Consider the following 14,352-nt stretch of genomic DNA (forward strand, 5'->3'; position numbering starts at 1 on the left):
GACCCATTTTTCAATTTTGATCACTTTTTTGCTTTTTTGGGGCTCGAAGACGTCGTTTCATTCAGAACCTGTCACTCTTAGGAAAACTGCCACGTGCCGACACTCTCCCATCCGATCGGCAGCTCTCTTCCTCAGACCCCACGCCTACCAGCTCAATAGGATTATTGTCAGTGTCCTTCCACTCTACACAGTGCAGCATCGACGCCAAGAAGAGTCTCGACACTTAACGCAAGAATGGTGCGCGTAATCGCTGGCTTTCCGGCGTTTTTAGCCATCGTTTCGATGCTGGTAGAGGTCGAGCAAGTGACTGGCATGACTATGGAGCTACACCGCCTACCGAAGCATGACGTTCACCCAGAGAGATACGCTAGACGCCTGAGTAGCGAAGAAGATGCGCCAGAACTCGTGCCGCTTCACTTGGGACTCGGGTATGCGTTGTTTGTATTGTTTTAATCTCGACGCCTGTGATCTAACAAGCTTGTTATTGACACAGAACGCACTACACATGGGTGTACGCTGGTACTCCACCGCAGCGAGCGTCGGTGATTGCAGATACAGGCAGTGCCTTGATGGCCTTCCCATGCTCGGGGTGTGACGGCTGCGGCCACCACACGGACCAGCCTTTCCAGGCAGCTAACTCTTCCACATTGGTCCATATTACATGTGCACAAAAGTCGCTCTTCCAATGCAAGGAATGCCACGTACAGTCCGACACGTGCGGCATCTCGCAGTCTTATATGGAAGGAAGCAGCTGGAAAGCGTCTGTGGTCGAGGACATCGTGTATCTGGGAGGAGAGTCGAGCTTCGACGACAAGGAAATGCGGAATCGATACGGAACCCACTTCCAGTTTGGCTGTCAGAGCTCCGAAAAGGGATTATTCGTCACACAGGTGGCCGACGGCATCATGGGCCTGTCCAACACAGAGAACCACATCATTGCCAAGTTGCACCGTGAGAACAAAATCGCCAGCAACCTTTTCTCGCTCTGCTTTACAGAGAACGGAGGCACAATGTCCGTTGGACAGCCACACAAAGCTGCTCATCGGGGTGAGATTTCCTATGTGAAAGTGATCGCAGACCGCTCGGCAGGGTAAATGAGGCTTTTGTGGCGTTATTTGAGGGGATCCGGTACTCATTTATCGCTTTTTTTATTGTTTCTGGCTCAGTCATTTCTACAATGTACACATGAAGGACATTCGCATTGGGGGCAAGTCTATCAACGCCAAGGAGGAGGCATACACACGTGGCCACTACATCGTGGACAGTGGCACCACCGACTCGTATCTGCCACGAGCTCTGAAGACTGAGTTTTTGCAGATGTTTAAGGAAATTGCAGGCCGTGACTACCAAGTTGGCAATTCCTGTAAGGGCTTTACGAACAAGGACTTGGCGTCCTTACCCACGATCCAGCTCGTAATGGAAGCGTATGGAGACGAAAATGCCGAGGTGATTTTGGACGTGCCCCCGGAGCAATATCTACTCGAGTCCAATGGCGCGTACTGTGGTGGCATTTATTTGTCGGAGAACTCTGGAGGTGTCATCGGAGCCAACCTCATGATGAACCGTGACGTGATCTTTGATCTTGGCGACCAGCGTGTTGGCTTTGTGGACGCTGACTGTGCTTACGCGGGAGCTGCTAACGCGACTGCGCCTCCATCTATTCACAAAGGTGGCGTAGCTACAACAACGTCTACTACGAACGATACTGCACCAGTTGTTACACCGGGAGCTGCGAACACTGTGGCCCCAACTGCTGCTACACCAGCAGCCACAACAAGTACTGTAGTGTCGACGCCCAAGCCTACGTCCGCTGCTGTGACTTCCCAGCCGCCTACGTCAACAGTGGAGGCCACAGTGAAGCCCGTGTCGGCTATAGCCACGGCGAAACCAGTCGCAACGGCGGCTGCAGTGCCTGCAGCAGTAGCCATAAAAGCTACAAAAGCTCCGGTTGTGGTGGCCACTGGCTCAAGCACAGAAGACCTGAACCTCCAGCCTTTGTCTGGGGAAACCACGACAACGAATCAGCCGTCCTCTTCTGCTAATACGGGAGAAGATAAGCCGAAGGAGAAGTCGTCAGGTACTCACCCGATGGTGCTCACGATCGTGGGTGCTGTGTTGGTGGTAGGCTTCTTGTTGATGATGCTCATTTCAGTAAGTCGACGGAGGCAAAAGGACGGCAAGGAGCAACTCTGGAGTCGTGTCAAAGGAGATGAAGAGGATGACGATGACGACGATGAAGAAGAGTTCGGGGTGGTGCGTAACGAAAAGAAGAAGGCAGTCTCCGCAAAGCACCAGCGACTAGATCAGGAAGATGACGACGACGACGATCAGAGCAGCAGCGACGAGGAGGACGAGGTTTTTGACCGGATATCCGTGCAGGAAGAGTCGAAGGTGGACAACCACACCCTGGAGCGCCTTTGAATAGGAACATGTATTTCCCAACTGCCCAATAAATGAAGATACCCAAACTTGTCTGAAAAATGCTAAAAGTGTAGCCATGTCAGCGATGAAGCCAGTATCTTTATCCGGATTGCCGGAAAATACTCCGATCTTATCTCTCCGATTGGCTATAAAAAGGCCCAAAATTACTTCTCACTTGTAGAATTCTGACATCGATGACGTCACGGTGCGCAGCGTCTGGGGTTCCGTGGCTAGCGTTTCTAGCTGCCATTGCGGTAGTAGTGTGCTCTTTAGTGTCTGCTACAGTGGCTAGTGAGCAAAGCTTCCTTAAAATCCGGCTTCACAAGCAGCAACAGCAGAGCTCCGAGCTGTCCCACAGATTGGCACACCAGCAAGCTCGAGCGCACCGACGAGCCCAAGAGGCGGTTGGCAATAGCAGTGGGAATTCTACGCGTGGGGCATTAGCACTGAGTGAAGCTCCGTTGGGTGTGGGTTATGGGTACGTGAATAATACCATGAGGAGTGACTGTTGACATGAATGCTGACGATTATGGTGCTTGTGCTTTGCAGCACACACTACGCTGAAATTCACTTAGGAATTCCTGCTCAACGTGCCTCGGTTATTGTTGACACTGGAAGCCACTTGACGGCTTTACCGTGCAGCACGTGCAATGGATGTGGAACACACACAGATCCGCTGTTTGACGTATCCAAGTCTACGACTGCAAAGTATCTAGGCTGCCATGACTTCGATTCATGCCGTTCGTGCGAAAATGATCGATGCATTATTTCCCAGGTATCAGTGCACTGCATAGTTGTACTTGGACTCTTCGCATTGCTTTTATTAATGCTGTCAATTTTATACTTGTGTAGAGTTACATGGAAGGCAGTATGTGGCACGCTATAATGGTAGACGAGCTGGTGTGGGTGGGCGGGTTTTCCACTCCAAGTGACGAGATGGAGGGGATTTTGAAGACTTTCGGCTTTCGCTTTCCTGTGGGCTGTCAGACTAAAGAGACAGGTCTCTTCATTACGCAAAAGGAAAACGGCATCATGGGTCTCGGTCGCCATCGCTCGACTGTCATGTCTTACATGCTGAATGCAGGTCGTGTGACGCAGAATCTATTCACTTTATGCTTCGCGGGAGATGGTGGCGAACTAGTCTTTGGAGGAGTAGATTACAGTCACCACACGAGCGATGTAGGCTACACTCCGCTGCTTGACGACAAGTCCGCTTATTATCCAGTGCACGTGAAGGACATTCGGATGAATGGTGTCTCACTAGGTATTGATGCTGGCACGATCAATTCAGGCAGAGGAGTGATTGTGGACAGCGGTACGACGGATACATTCTTCGATTCCAAAGGAAGCCGAGCTTTTATGAAAGCGTTCCAGAATGCAGCAGGACGGGAGTATAGCGAAAAGCGCATGGATCTTACAGCTGATGAACTAGCTGCTCTCCCGACAATTTCGATTATCCTGTCTGGAATGAAAGGAGACGGCACCGAGGACATTCAGCTGGATATCCCAGCGTCAAGCTATCTTACCCCCTCCGACAAAGTTGGATCGTACAATGGCAACTTCCATTTCTCGGAACGTAGCGGTGGAGGTAAGCTTCGTCCGCCTTTATGACTTTCTTCTTGCAGATCTTGACACTGTTCCCCCCTCGTGAATAGTTTTGGGAGCGAGCACTATGATCGGCTTTGACGTGATTTTCGATACTGAGAACAAACGTGTGGGCTTCGCCGAGTCGGATTGCGGTGCGTCACTAATACACCTTCTGAGTCAAAACCAATTGATCTTAATTTGTATTGACAGGCAAAAGCTATGCTAATACCAGCACTCAAACTCCGATCGCTTCAAATAGCACTGGACAACCAATTCCCCAGACTGAGGCGCCAGCTGCTTCAAATACGACGACACTGGGAAATACTACCCAGCAGCCAGTATCTACAACTGCTTCATCCTCAAGTTCAAGCAACAATTCGTCGGTGGAGTCGAACACAACGACGGCAGCGCTCGTCGATGTGACGGATAGTGTTGATGTGTCCACCAGTTCATCTACTGGTGCCACAACTCGTCGAGCAAGCCCCAAGTTTGGTGCTTTTGTCGCGGAAGTCATCCTCATTTCACTGGTAGGTGTAGCACTTGGTGTGATGGTTTGGACCAAGTGGCGCACGCGATCTTGGTCCCGTATCCCGAACGCGACGGAGACCTCGAGAGCACACATGGAGACAGTCGTGGATATGAACGACAATCGAAGCCTGTCACCAACATCTCCACCGGGAAGTCCGCTGTCTCCTCGGTCTCGAGCAGCTAGAAAAGGCCAGTCACCGAAGTTTACGATTGGCTCACCTGTAGATGAAGAAGACGCAGACAAATTCCGAGAAGAAGAGGAAGGCTGATAGTTTTCCTCAATCGCAATTCGGTCTCGCACCAATGTGTAGACGAAATATTACAGTAATACTACGACATGTAAATCACCACTTTTTCAAAAAATGAGCTTTTTATTGCATGTTGAAGTTAAATAATCTGACACGTTTCAGAATTTGCCTCGTTTCAGTGACATCTGACCTCAATTGTACTTTATAAGGGAGGTTCGATGAGTGCGGTAGAGCGCCGTGCGTTCCTCAACGCAGCTGCTGGCGGCGACCTGGATGGAGTGAGTGCATGGATCTCTGCGAGAAAAGATGTCAATGTGACGCTGGGCGAGGGCTGGACGGCGTTGCTCTACGCTGTTGCATACAGTCGCATTAGCATCGTGCAGAGGCTTTTAAAGGAGGAAACCGTCGACCTAAACGCCACCACAATGTACCTAATTTGTCGTGATTGATCAACCCGTGCACAAGTAAAGCTGACATATTTCTGTGTCATTGTGCTGTTGATGATCAGGACGGGATCGTCGGCGTTGACGCTGGCGCTCACACGCAAAAACAATTCACTGGTAGCGTTGCTGCTACGCAGTGGAGCTTCTCGCGCGACGATACGTGAGTAACCCTATCCAGAAGATATCGTTTGACAGTTCTGCTTGGTTAACGTTCTCATGGCAGCAGCACGTGAGATGTGGCAAGAATTGGACGCAGCAACTTGGCTTCGCGCAGAAGTTTGGCCCATGCTATCGACAGAGTGGACTGTGGTGTGGAATCCTTCATTGCATCGGCATTTCCCACCAGCTGAGCGAGAGAAGTGCCGCCTCATCGTGTACGCGAATACGTTGGCATTGCGGTATCTGGATAGGATATCGACCGGAAACGTGGCATCTTCTTCATCGTCGTCTACTGTGGTGGGATGGAGGTCTGACGCGATGAGGTACTTTTGGTGGATAGCTACAGCCTTCTCAGGACCATTTAAGACAAACGAACAGTCCGTGCGGTGGCGATATCTCTCGGAACCGCTGCTTCACCACATCATAGAATTCGCTGTCTTCCTCTGGTGAAATGGTGACGTGTTGTAAGCATACTGCTGCATGGGCAGCACTACACTGAGCCGGGGTTCGCTTGGAGCTGTACATGTAATCGTCGAGACATCTTCAGTGACGCTGTTTTAGTGTGGAAGGGAGCATTGTTGCTGACGTAGGCTGCTGAGGTCCGCACTGGGGCCAAAGGCACAGCAACCCTCTGCTTCGCGTCTCAAAGCCCTCCCAATTCTTCAAGATGGCATACAGTACAGTACATGTACCTTGTGTCGCGAGTCGTCGTGATGAGTATCAAAGTCGACAAAGATTCAAGTGGGATGTGCCGAGAGTCTTGGCGAGACGTGTACAGTATCCGTGAATAAAAGACAAAACCAGGATGCCAGCAACTCAGCACGACTTGCGCCAACGAGGCTACTGCATCGACCACACTTATTGCAACTGATCGGATGCACCCGCTTGCACGTCTACAATGGACAGTGGACGCCAAAGCAGGTGGACCTCACCAGGCTCACCTGCAATGGTCAGTGACTGCGGCCCACACCTGAGTCAGCACCGTCGCATTATTGTCTGGGACTTCGAATCCTGGCCAACATTTGGTTGGACAGCGGGCACTCTGCTGTCTTGGAATTCTCATAAGTTGACAAAAAAAAGATACCACGTCATCACAAGTGAATGAGCCAAGTGCAACTACCGGTACCTTCACTTGCAATTTCGCGTCTATATTCACCCAGAAATTCGATGCCGAGGCATCGGCTCCGTCGATGCTACCTTGCGTCATATGCAATGCGGCCCTTCACGGCGTAGACTGTGGTCGCCGACAAATTGTCGGCCAACCAGCACTGGTTCGAACTGGCTGTTCCTGTCGCACCGCCGAATTCCCCGTCTTTGATTTGCACTTGAACATGTAGTTTTGAAGGTAATAGGAGAAAGGCGACATTTACAAACATCAAGCTTAGCCCAAAGTTCCCTGCTTTAAACCATTCATCTCTTTTCATTCTATTTAACAGGTTTATTTGGTAGTGCCGTAAATCGCGCACGCGGGATAGGTATCGCTCGGCCTCGATGGCTTTGCAGCACACACATGCATTCGCACAATAACCGCCTGCCGAAACCAGCCACGTGCGCGTGGGTCAACTGACGTCGAGCGCACGCACAGGTAAATGAACTGCATCGTAGTCTAGAGCTGCCTGCGGGCGAGGGAGGAGCGTAAAGGGAAGAGGGCAGGTGTCCTGGTCGGCTGTGCTCACGTTGCCAAGATTCGCTGTCTAAAAGATTCGAGCAGGTGTTGGCTCCTCGTTTCTGCATCGAATCTCGCACCAGGTGCTCCGCTCCGCCACGCTCTGCAGCAGAGGAAAAGTTCATATTCTGAACCGCGCCCTGGGACTGATTGGTTATCAGTTGTTTTTGTCTGCCACCTTGCTCAGACTGCGATTGAGACCGAGGAAGCGAAAACGCTACAGTGTATCTACTTGACCAACAACCATGAAGTTCGGCAAGGTGTTGCAGCAGTCGACGCAGATGTCGCCCAGCGCATGGGAGCCTTACTGGTTCGACTACAAGCTGCTCAAGAAGATCATCAAGGACTGCGCGAAGATCAAGAAGGAGGAGAAGCTGCAGGGCGACAAACTCGTCAAGATCAAGATCAAACCCTCCGCCAAGGAGGACAACGACAGCATCCGTACGTTCGCAGAGAAGAATTGTGCTTCTATTGACGCGTATTGACCTTATTTGCGTCTGTTGTCGTGATAAATAGGTCAGTCGCAGGACGAAATGAACTTCTTCCGCACATTGCGTATGGAGATCAAGAAGATCGCCGACTTCTTTATCAAGGAGCAGGCTAAGCACACGAGTCAGGTCGCTGCCATCGACGCTAGCTTCCAGCAACTTAAGGTACGTCGCCGTTGATGGATAGACGATATGATAATCCGAGGTATTTAACAGCCGTCGGTGTCCTTTCTTACGTGCTGCATTTGCTCAGACGAACCCGGAGTCCGCTGAAGCCAAGACTTCGCTCATGAAGAGCTGCGTAGCTCTGTACAAGGAGCTGTTGCTCCTGGAGAACTTTGCTGTGATGAACTTCTGCGGCATTTCAAAGGTCCGCGATTTGTTGTCTGATTATTATTGTCGTTGACTTCGGTTTTAACTTCGATTTTTGTCTTGTAGATTTTGAAGAAACACGACAAGTGGACGGGATATGCCACACGCAACAAATTCATGCACACGATCTTGATGAAGCAGCCATTCGCGACGTACGAGCCGTTGTTGCACATGATTGATCGTCTAGAACATATCTTCATGCAGGCGACAGGTTCAAGTATTGAGCAACATGATGCGCAGAAGTCTTCCTCTCGACGAAGTGGAGGTGGCAGCAGCTCGTCTTCCTCGCCTTCAGGAGACACACCAGACAGCTCAAACCCCGCCACTGGAGGACCCGGCGGTAATGCTACTTCTGGCAACGATGACCTCGCAAACCACTCGCCAAGTCACACGCCACCTGGAGCCAGTGGAGGACGCCATGACGGACGCAGGTACAGAGGCGCAGTAGATGAGTCGTCTCCAAGATCTGAGGATTCCGTGACGCTAGTGCGAGTGAACGCGCTACGCGATGATGTCCGGGAACTACGAAAGATTGAGAGCGCTTATGATGGTGACGGAGAGTACGAGGAGAACCCGGACGACGCAACTTTCCCAGACGATGACTCAGACGTACCGCCACTACGCTTTGGTGGTCGTCCACAAGAAACGAAAACTACCGGGATGTTGCCCTCACTGCCGTTGCGTGTTGCTCCTGCCGGCACCCAGTCAGATAGTGACGCTGCAGCCATTGCTATGCTGTCTATGAAGGACGCGGGTATGCGCACGTCTGGACTCAGCAGTGACGGTGGTGACAGTGCAACGGATACTTGTCGGGCGCGGAGTACTAAGCGCAAAGCTTGTGGACCGCTAAACATGGAAGGCAAGCGCAAAATGAGCGTCACTGCGATTCTCAACTAGCCAGCGGCATCGGACAAACGAGCTGGAATGAAGAGGGTCTTCTTCACGTGAATAACTCGGTTTATATGCCGACATTAAATACACCAGCTAAGCTCCTATTGGGGGAAAGGGACGACACGTTGCATGTTGTTGCCATATTCATTCATCTTCCTTGGTTTCCTGTACTCATTCGGTCTTGTGTTCTACCTCCAGCAGACCAAGTTTCCCCAAACTACTCCTACACACGTTGTAAGCGTCTTTGACGCAGGCGGACAGAAAGCTCTAATGCTCCTTCGTCAAGCGTACTGCTGCCTTGCTCATTCGCCACGCGTCTGAGTTGCAACACCTTCCGTCTTTTGCCTAAAGTCTCGCTAGTAGTAGCGCCCAACTAAAAAGAAAATGATCGCACACACAAGCAGATGCAAAGGTCCGAAAGCCTGTACACAGATACGACACTTACAAGTTAGTATCATCTTCGTTGACAGCAGCCAATGAAAACGCTTGACGTACCCCCTGATCCTTGGGACCTTTGCTCGTGATCGCCTGAGAGTCTTCGGTGCCAGATACACCACTAGCGCCACCAGTTTTCCGATGACGCAGACCCGTCGACTCTTCTGAGATTTTCTTCACGCGCTGAGCATCAGTGTTCGCCTTCTGCAACAGCTGTCGGGTCTTGTCCAAGTCGCTCATCAGCACGTCACGCTGCGCCGTCAACTGCACTGTAAACGCCACCAGCTATGTGTATACAATAGCATAATAAAGTCATCAGCCACTCCCCAGTCTATCGACCATAGCAGCACCCTCTTACCTCGTCATATTTCTTGCGCAGGGCAGCAACCTCCTGGATGTCTTTGCCTCCTTCCCTGCTCTCTGCGACCTTGGGCTTGTCATCTTGCAGCAACGCCGACGAAAGCTGCATGGGCGTGGTCACCTCTTCTCGTGCCTCGTCACTCTGTCTAGTCTGGAATCTCGATTCCGAGGTTGCTGTTGTTTTGGCTGGAGATACGTTTGTCGACGACGGTCGCTGTGGACTGGGAGGTGAGGCAGGACGACCAGTGTCCTCGCCGTCTTGCACGAAGCGACAGCGCAGCTTCTTGTTGGATAAAGCACGCTTGTCTGTGCGTGCCCACATGTTGGTGAGCTCATCTGCCATCTCCTTGGTGGATTTCGTCTTGACTAACTCGTAGAAACTGTCGTCCACGTAGATACTCTGCACCAAAAACTTATCGTTGGCCAATTGGCGTTCGGCCGGGTCCAGTCGCAGCAGCTCGTCACAGTCCTTTTGCTGTAGAATTACCATAATGGAAGCCGAGCCATTTGGACCCAGGAGACCCTGGTTAGGTCGCACCAGATAACGCAGCGGCCGCGTCGTCTTGACCTTGAAGGCGATCTGTCGGTCATCCGCCACGTTGCGGATCGTCAGCACCGCCTGGGGCGCCGTCTGTGGCTGCAAGTGGAAGGACAGCGAGTCTGCCGGCTCCAGGATCACGCTCGAGTTGGGCGCCAGCGCCACGTCCACGCCGCTGCTCGCCATCGTCACTTGACCTACCGATCGACGTTACGAGTCTGCAGATGTTGTCTGTTGTTCTCAGCTCCCCCCTTGAATGGTGTTGGGTACACAAATTGACATGACCAGATTTATGTGTGGTACAATTCTGAAGATGAAAGGTAATTTGGATTTGGTATGCAAGAAACGCTGATCATGAAGACTTGGAGCCACTTCGCCTGACAGCGCGTCGTTTTACTCAGACCGTTTGGTCTTGCTCCGTGGCGGGCGTGTAGAGCCGCTGCAGCTGACCAAGCTGCGCTTCGTAGTCCTCGTCGCTCAGTCGCGCCATCGTCTCGGCGACGGACTGGAATGTGTTCATTGCCCGCTCATACTTCTGCGTCTGCTGAGGCGTCTCGAACTTGGGAGGAGGCGGGTGACCCAGCATCGACTGGGACAGCTGGCTACGTCGCATCATCTTGAGCAGTACGTCCGGGTACGCCTCATAGATCTCGCGGCTTACTGGGTGATTGTGCGTCACCACCTGAAGGACCACAACGCACAAATGTTAGCGTCCAATAAGATCGGAGTCCATCAAGGCGATGCTTACCTGGTCCGTGACGATCACCATGTACTTGGACGGGTTGTCGGCCGGGGTGATCTTAACATTGATCTTGGCCATGCAGCCGATGCCGCGGTACTTCTGTCCGGGACGGGTGTTGGCTCCACGGCAACGCGCCTTCATGGCGTGCGTACACATGTATATCCGGTGGTGATGGATGGCTTCGTCCGGGAACTCTGCGCGACGACCACGCGAGCTCTTGTTGTTAAGCATGACCTTCTGCTGATTACGACGGTAGGCCTCGACACTGCAGGACGAACGCATGCGGAAGGGCTGGAACGTCTCCTGCATGTACATTTCAAAATACGAGTCGAAGTCGAACCACGAGTTGAACGAAACGCGTGCCATGCGCTTGCTGTCGAACTTGACGTTAGCAGTCGCGTTCGGGTCGACGCCAACACCAGCGGCAGCCGCAGCAGCCACCGCGTCCTGCACGGGTGTGGTTGAGTCAGTCTTCAGCGGCTCCGGAGGCGGAACGACTGCTGCAGCGGCCGCCGCCGCGTCGAACGCGACATCTACACCCACAGTTTCCTTCATCTTGGCCACGACGTCGTGGATGTCATCGTCCTGTGTGGCCTGAGAGTCCTGCGAGTTGACATCATCAGCAGTGACGGCGTCGACGGTCGGCACAAGAGACGCGACGTCATCTTCACGTTCGCGGCGCTTCTCTCCCACCACCGGGTCGTGTTCCACCTTGCCAATGTCTTCAACCACCAATGCAGTCGTTACAGCGTCCGCAGGCATGTTTTCGTCGGCACCACTTGCCACCATAATTGACCGGATTTGGCGCGTGTGCAGATCGATTCGAAAGAAAGACTGCCACACCAGACTGGTGTGGCGCGATCCACAATTGCAACATAAAACCAAAATCCCCCCTCTTCCGCAGAAAAAACCTCAATCGCTGTGCGCCACACATTTCGTGTGGCGTACAAGAAAGATTCTGGGAAGGTGAGCCTCGTCCCTCTCAGGAGGAATAAACCTCGAGAAACTGGCTTCATGTGCACCACGTATTTTAAGTGATGAACACATTTTATGACATTCGGTACAATGTACCATGTTTCGCACAACCAACCAAACACCAGCACCGACGCTTGAAGGTACATCGAAGTGCTGGCAGCCAACGGTATTGACGCTGGTCATTTGGCAATCGTTCAGCAGCTCCCAACTTCGTCGATTGCACTCAATACATACATATACCATGGCCAAGAAGACGAAAGCTCCCGTTGCCGTGAAGCCTGCATCCAGCAGTGACAGCTCGTCGGACTCTAGCAGCGACGAGGCGCCGCAGAAGAAGGTGGTGGTGGCTAAGAAGGGTTCCAAGGCTGCCCCCAAGAAGCCCGTGGACTCGGACAGCTCGTCAGACTCGAGCTCCGACGAGGAGGAGGCTCCCAAGAAGGTGGTGGCGAAAAAGCCCGCCGCTAAGAAGGAGTCGAGCTCCGACTCTTCGGACTCGTCTTCAGACGAAGAGGAGGCCCCTAAGAAGGCCACGCCTGCCAAAAAGGTTGTTGCTAAGAAGGACAGCTCCGATCCGAGCTCCGATTCTCCGTCTGACGAGGAGGAGGCGCCCAAGAAGGCTGCCCCGGTTAAGAAGGCTGCTGCTAAGAAGGAAAGCTCCGACTCGAGCTCGGATTCCTCTTCGGATGAGGAGGAAGCGCCTAAAAAGGCCGCTCCGGTCAAGAAGGTCGCTGCTAAGAAGGAGGACAGCGACAGTTCGTCATCGGACTCTGACTCGTCGGATGACGAAAAGACTGCCAAGCCTGTCGCTAAGAAGACTGCTGCCAAGAAGGCTGAGTCTTCAACTTCGAGCGACTCGTCTTCGGACGAGGAAGAGGTCCCCATTGTTTCAAAAAAGCGTAAGAACTCGGACGCTGGCGAGAAGTCCAACAAGGCGCACAAGCAGGAGAACGGCGATGCCGCTGCTGTGGCCAACCCTCAAAAGACCCTGGAGATCTTCATTGCTGGTCTGCCGTGGTCCGCCACCGAGGACGAGGTCAAGGAGCACTTTGCTGGCTGTGGTGAAGTGACTGGTGCCCGTATCCCGCTGCAGAACGGCCGCTCTTCCGGAACTGCTTTTGTAACCTTCGCCACCTCGGAGGCTGCTGAGGCTGCTCTTGCCATGGACGGCCAGGATTTCGGTGGTCGCTGGATGAAGATCCGCACCGCTGAGAAGAAGAACATGTTCGACGAGAAGCCGGAGGGCTGCACCAGCGTCTTCATTGGCAACCTTTCATGGGACGTGGATGAGAACACGGTGCGTGAGACTTTCGGCGAGTGCGGTGAGATCCTCAGCTGCCGTCTGGCTACGGACCGCGAGACTGGCGAGTTCCGTGGCTTCGGACACGTGGACTTTGCCTCCACAGAAGCTGTCGACGAGGCTGTTAAGCTGGCTGGATCTTACGTGAATGGCCGTGCCATTCGTGTGAACTACGCCAAGTCTCGCGACAACAACGGCGGTGGTGGTCGCGGTGGCTTCGGTGGACGTGGAGGCGGCCGTGGCGGCCGTGGAGGACGCGGTGGCTTTGATGGAGGCCGTGGCTTTGGCGGCCGTGGAGGTGGCCGCGGAGGCGGTCGTGGACGCGGTGGCGGCTTCGGTGGACGTGGCGGACGTGGTGGACGCGGTGATGGCCCGCCGAAGCGTCAGTCGTCATCCATCCAGAACTTCCAGGGTTCCAAGATGACTTTCGACTAATTTAATGGGGCAACCTTCTCATAGGCCAAGGATACGAACACAGGGAGGCACCAATGGCGCATCACTCGGAAGAGGGGAAGCGCAGTCAGAACCCTCTGTCGCGTATTGACTAGTTTTGCATTGCTTTGAGATTCAATCGATTCTGTTTTCATAGACTCAAAAACGTTTTGGTAAAGATGCTTACAGTACACGACGTAAGAACAGCTTTATCACTTAAGCAAAAAACCTCTGATCCAACTGTAGGGTTTCATATACCACAGTAGTACTACAAACGCTCTTACTTCAACAAAAATCTTATATCCAGCTGTACAGTCGACTCAGTATTTGTGAAATATAACAAGTGAGATGCTAAATGGTATTTTTCACAATTTCGACTGTGAAGCTCATTAACGTAGTTCCCACTCTACGAATTGTGTTGCAAGGCGTTCAAAAAACAATAAATCACCATAATATTTGTAATGCCGTCCGGTAAACTTGCGATAACTTAAGCTCTGCCCAAAAAATTTAAACGAAACATTTATTGAAGTCAGGGGAAAGCGTGCGCCAAAAGAAAAGTGCCGCCCCCGCTGCTCGGACGGATGGAAGCTTCTAAAAGCTTCTAGAAGCTTCCACAAGCTTGAATGTTTATTAATTACTATACTATACATTCCATAGTACTACTAACAACCCATTGCAATAAGATAATAATATTACCCAATCGGATACACTCACCCTCCCTTTGGCAACCACCGCCGTCTCAACAGGGACTCGCTCGAACCAGTGCCATC

General features: G+C 52.4%; 7 protein-coding genes across 7 annotated transcripts; 5 read left to right on the forward strand and 2 right to left on the reverse strand.

The window, feature by feature from the left end:
- Nucleotides 1-234: 234 nt before the first annotated feature.
- Nucleotides 235-2,421, forward strand: PITG_02623 (aspartyl protease family A01B, putative; the record flags this gene model as incomplete). Its single annotated transcript, XM_002907487.1, has 3 exons — nt 235-428; nt 494-1,090; nt 1,167-2,421. 3 exons carry the CDS (start codon nt 235-237, stop codon nt 2,419-2,421), a joined length of 2,046 nt encoding a protein of 681 aa, XP_002907533.1.
- An 885-nt stretch (nt 2,422-3,306) lies between these two features.
- Nucleotides 3,307-4,805, forward strand: PITG_02624 (aspartyl protease family A01B, putative; the record flags this gene model as incomplete). Its single annotated transcript, XM_002907488.1, has 3 exons — nt 3,307-4,009; nt 4,077-4,160; nt 4,540-4,805. 3 exons carry the CDS (start codon nt 3,307-3,309, stop codon nt 4,803-4,805), a joined length of 1,053 nt encoding a protein of 350 aa, XP_002907534.1.
- A 479-nt stretch (nt 4,806-5,284) lies between these two features.
- On the forward strand, nt 5,285-5,909 carry PITG_02625 (uncharacterized protein; the record flags this gene model as incomplete). The annotated part of the gene is made up of 3 exons (XM_002907489.1): nt 5,285-5,387; nt 5,454-5,613; nt 5,695-5,909. The coding sequence occupies 3 exons, from the start codon at nt 5,285-5,287 to the stop codon at nt 5,834-5,836; spliced, it is 405 nt and encodes a 134-aa protein (XP_002907535.1).
- A 1,017-nt stretch (nt 5,910-6,926) lies between these two features.
- Nucleotides 6,927-8,921, forward strand: PITG_02626 (uncharacterized protein; the record flags this gene model as incomplete). Its single annotated transcript, XM_002907490.1, has 4 exons — nt 6,927-7,493; nt 7,569-7,705; nt 7,794-7,910; nt 7,979-8,921. 4 exons carry the CDS (start codon nt 7,298-7,300, stop codon nt 8,807-8,809), a joined length of 1,281 nt encoding a protein of 426 aa, XP_002907536.1.
- A 12-nt stretch (nt 8,922-8,933) lies between these two features.
- Nucleotides 8,934-10,349, reverse strand: PITG_02627 (uncharacterized protein; the record flags this gene model as incomplete). Its single annotated transcript, XM_002907491.1, has 3 exons — nt 8,934-9,225; nt 9,299-9,523; nt 9,597-10,349. The coding sequence occupies 3 exons, from the start codon at nt 10,320-10,322 to the stop codon at nt 9,160-9,162; spliced, it is 1,017 nt and encodes a 338-aa protein (XP_002907537.1).
- Nucleotides 10,350-10,533: 184 nt separating this feature from the next.
- On the reverse strand, nt 10,534-11,667 carry PITG_02628 (uncharacterized protein; the record flags this gene model as incomplete). The annotated part of the gene is made up of 4 exons (XM_002907492.1): nt 10,534-10,818; nt 10,885-11,481; nt 11,527-11,589; nt 11,665-11,667. The coding sequence occupies 4 exons, from the start codon at nt 11,665-11,667 to the stop codon at nt 10,534-10,536; spliced, it is 948 nt and encodes a 315-aa protein (XP_002907538.1).
- Nucleotides 11,668-12,050: 383 nt separating this feature from the next.
- PITG_02629 (nucleolin, putative) lies at nt 12,051-13,692 on the forward strand (the record flags this gene model as incomplete). Its single annotated transcript, XM_002907493.1, has 1 exon — nt 12,051-13,692. One exon carries the CDS (start codon nt 12,095-12,097, stop codon nt 13,583-13,585), a length of 1,491 nt encoding a protein of 496 aa, XP_002907539.1.
- Between the last annotated feature and the right edge of the window lie 660 nt (nt 13,693-14,352).

The sequence above is a fragment of the Phytophthora infestans genome, genomic scaffold (genome assembly GCF_000142945.1).
Source record: "Phytophthora infestans T30-4 supercont1.3 genomic scaffold, whole genome shotgun sequence".
NCBI classification, from domain to species: Eukaryota; Oomycota; class Peronosporomycetes; order Peronosporales; family Peronosporaceae; genus Phytophthora; species Phytophthora infestans.